Source organism: Myotis brandtii, unplaced genomic scaffold, assembly GCF_000412655.1.
Source record: "Myotis brandtii unplaced genomic scaffold, ASM41265v1 scaffold601, whole genome shotgun sequence".
NCBI classification, from domain to species: domain Eukaryota; kingdom Metazoa; phylum Chordata; class Mammalia; order Chiroptera; family Vespertilionidae; genus Myotis; species Myotis brandtii.
This window is the reverse complement of record NW_005370276.1, coordinates 2,250,581-2,253,879: the sequence shown is the minus strand read 5'-3', so window position 1 is coordinate 2,253,879 and position 3,299 is coordinate 2,250,581. Positions and strand designations below refer to the sequence as shown.

General features: G+C 59.1%; 1 protein-coding gene across 1 annotated transcript in view; it reads left to right on the top strand.

Moving 5' to 3' along the window:
• SHANK1 (SH3 and multiple ankyrin repeat domains 1) overlaps positions 1–3,299 on the top strand; it is a gene marked incomplete at its 5' end in the record, with an annotated part of 58,706 nt that overhangs the window by 25,105 nt on the left and 30,302 nt on the right. The window contains 1 exon segment of the mRNA XM_014550455.1: positions 1–126. Coding sequence (XP_014405941.1) covers positions 1–126 — 126 coding nt within the window.

Sequence of the window (3,299 nt, the reverse complement as noted above, 5' to 3'; positions counted from 1 at the left end):
TGGGCAGCCGCGGGCGACGCAGGAAGCTCTACTCGGCCGTGCCCGGACGCTCCTTCATGGCCGTGAAGTCCTACCAGGCCCAGGCCGAGGGGGAGATCTCCCTGAGCAAGGGCGAGAAGATCAAAGGTGAGCGGGCAGCGCGGGCCAGGGCCAGGGCAGGTGAGCCCACCGCTCAGGGAGGGCGGGCAGGACCGGCAGCTCTAGACTGTTCCGTGCACCCTGGAGGCCACGGAGAGCCCCGAGGCGCCCCTTCTGCCCGGAGGAGCACAGGGGGTAACTGAGGTGATGCCGTCAGGAGGCCTTGGGCCCTGGCACCCCGCCGGGCATGGGAGCGGTTCCCAGCCTGGTCTCTCTCTCAGGACCCTGCAGGAGGGTGGCGGATGCATCCCACAGCTGGGGGACCAGAGCCTCAGGCAGGGGAGCCACTGGCCCGAGGCCCCCCAGCTGCGCCCGCCCGCAGTCTCTCCGCTACCTCGTGGGGAGCGGGAGGCCAGCCGCCTGCCTTCCCCTCCTGCCTCTGCCAGCTCTTCTGAGAAACGGGCGGTGCCTACTGGCTCCCATGAGATGGCGGGTGTGTGAAGCCCCGTCCGGGCCCAGGGCTCCCTGAACAGGGACTGTTTTGTTTTGTTTTGTTTAGATTTCATTCTTTTTATTGATTTTTTGTTGGAGAGAGAGAAGCATGGATCAGCTGCCTCCCATGTGCACCCTGACTGCATTTGTTCATTCATTCGTTCATTCATTCATTCGTTCATTCATTTGTTCATTCATTCATTCATTTGTTCATTCGTTCATTCATTCATTCATTTGTTCATTCATTCATTCATTTGTTCATTCATTCATTCAGCAGATGCCCATTGAGGCCTCCGGTGTGTTTACACGTCATGAACAGCTTGGGGTTTGGAGACGGGAAGCTGCAGGCGTGTCGTTCACACGGGGTTGGGGAGCGACTCTTAGCCCAGCTCCAGGCTGCCGGGGAGCCGAGTAGGATAGCGGTTGAGGGCCCGGCTGCTGGGGTTCAATCCTGGCTCCACCCCCTCCTAGCTGGGTGGCCTCAGGCACATGATTTCTCTGGACCTCAGTTTCCTCATCTATAAAATGGGACCCTTGGGAAGATGAAAGGAATCACCTCCCGTAAAGCGGGTAGAACGATGCTTCGCACGTAACAAGTACAGCCGTGGGCGTCATAAGCGGCCCCCTCTCCTGGCACTTAGAGGAGAGAGACCCCAGCCACCGGGGGAAGCTGGTCAGGTCCTCCCACGGGTGAGAGTGTGCGTGGGCCAGGGATCAGGGCATCAGGCGGGCTGTGTGATTGCATCTGTTTTGTGGTCCGTCTGCCCACGGCCTGAGTTCCTGAAGCTGAGGTCACAGGGGATTGGTCTCTGGGTCGCAAGGGCCCAGCTTCATGACGTGTGGAACACACCGGAGGCCTGAATGCGCATCTGCTGAATGAATGAATGAATGAATGAATGAACGAACAAATGAATGAATGAACACACGAATGAATGAAGGAATGAACACATGAATGAATGAAGGAATGAATGAATGAACAAACGAATGAATGAACACATGAATGAATGAATGCAAGAGCTAATGGTGGGGGCCAGGCAGTGCCTCCAGAGGCAGTGTGTAGGGGGTGGGGAAGAGAGAGAGAGACAGGAAGTGTGTGTGTGTGTGTGTGTGTGTGTGTGTGTGAGAGAGAGAGAGAGAGAGAGAGGGAGAGAGAGGGGTGGGGTGGTTTGGACTGTGATTTGAGGTGAGAAAGAAGAAAGGGAAACTGGGGGCAGGTGTGAGGGGCCTTCCGGACAGGCAGAGGGCCCTGGGTGGTATCCTCCGTGCGTCTTTCTGAACTGCAAGCCCAATCCTACTGCAGGGAGAGGACGCACGGCCCTGTTTCCAATCTCCTTCCCTTTCATTAAAAGGCACTTCACTGCCTCGGGGCGTGCCCACAGCCATGAAGTCCCGAGTCTCTCCTCCTCCCAACGTAGCGAGGCTCCCTCTGCCCTCAGGATCAAGCCCCACGCCTGAGCCCCGGCCTACAAGGTCCTCCCTGCCCCCCCACCCCGCTCATCTCCTGCCACTTCTTCGCCCACAAGATCCCAGGGACCGTGTCCTTCTTGCCATCCCTCAAATGCCCGAAACGCTTCTCCACACCAAGCCCTTTGCACATGCTGTTCCTTCTGCCTGGACAGCCCCTCCTCCCTCTCCCGGCCTCCTCCGCTCCTAGGATCCTCAGGCCTACAGGTCCTGTCTTCTGAGACGCCCTCCTGGTCCCCTTGACCATCCGATGCATATGCCCCCCTCTGCCTGTCTCCGGACACCCTGCCTTCTTTCCCGGAGACCCTGTCTTTTTCCCCGTGCGTGCTAACCTCGATTTCCGATCACGAGACTCCCGCCTCCAGTGGGCACCCGTGTGGAAGCTCCGTGAGGGCAAGAACCACATTTATGTGTCCCTTGGCTCCACCCAGCGTCTGCTCCGATGCCTGACTCACCACCGGCCCTAAATAAATCTCAGCTCAGTGAAGCCATGGCTGATGCCAAGGCTACCCACAGGCCTGGCGGAGCCAGCCAAGAGCCCAGACTCCTGTCACCCCATCTCCCGTGCTCCCGCGACCTTGAGCGCCTCGGTGTCACCTCCCAGATGCTCTGCGCAGGCGGCTTGTGCAGGGAAAAGCATCACATGACCCGACTCAAATCCTAGCACGACGCGCGCCTCCTCTGGGCGAGGGGCTTCTCCGCTGCAGCGTTAGCTCCTTCATCTATGAAACGGGAAACCCGTCGTTGCCTGTCAGGGTGGGCGTGCGGATTGAGCGAGGGAGGTGTGTGTGTTGGGGGGAGGCAGGGGCTGCGTGCGGACAGAGCCGGGAAAATGCTGGTGGGACAGAAGAGCGTGTTGAGCCCAGTGCTTGGACGGGGAGGTGGCAACCTTCCTGACTAAAAGCGTTCACCCGGGAAGTGGACAGAGCTGTCCATTACAAGCCGTCTAACCTTGAGCCCATGACCTCGGATCCCCAAGCCTCAGTGTTCCCATCAGTAAAATGGGGGTAACAAAAGGAACCCCCCTCGAAGGGCTCTGGTTCAGAGTGAGAGCTGGGTAAGCAGGCGCCATCCCCGCCGCCTGTCCATTGCTGAATGCCGGTGCCCGGCACAGCCGCCGGGTGTGGCTCAGGCTATTGCTAACGGGGTGCCGTGGGCTTAGAGGGAGGACCGGCAGGAAAGGCCCTCCAGATTCTAATCTCTTCTCCCTTCTAGATGGTGTGGGGGGGGTGGGGCTGGGAGCAAATGACACAAGATTAAGTGGC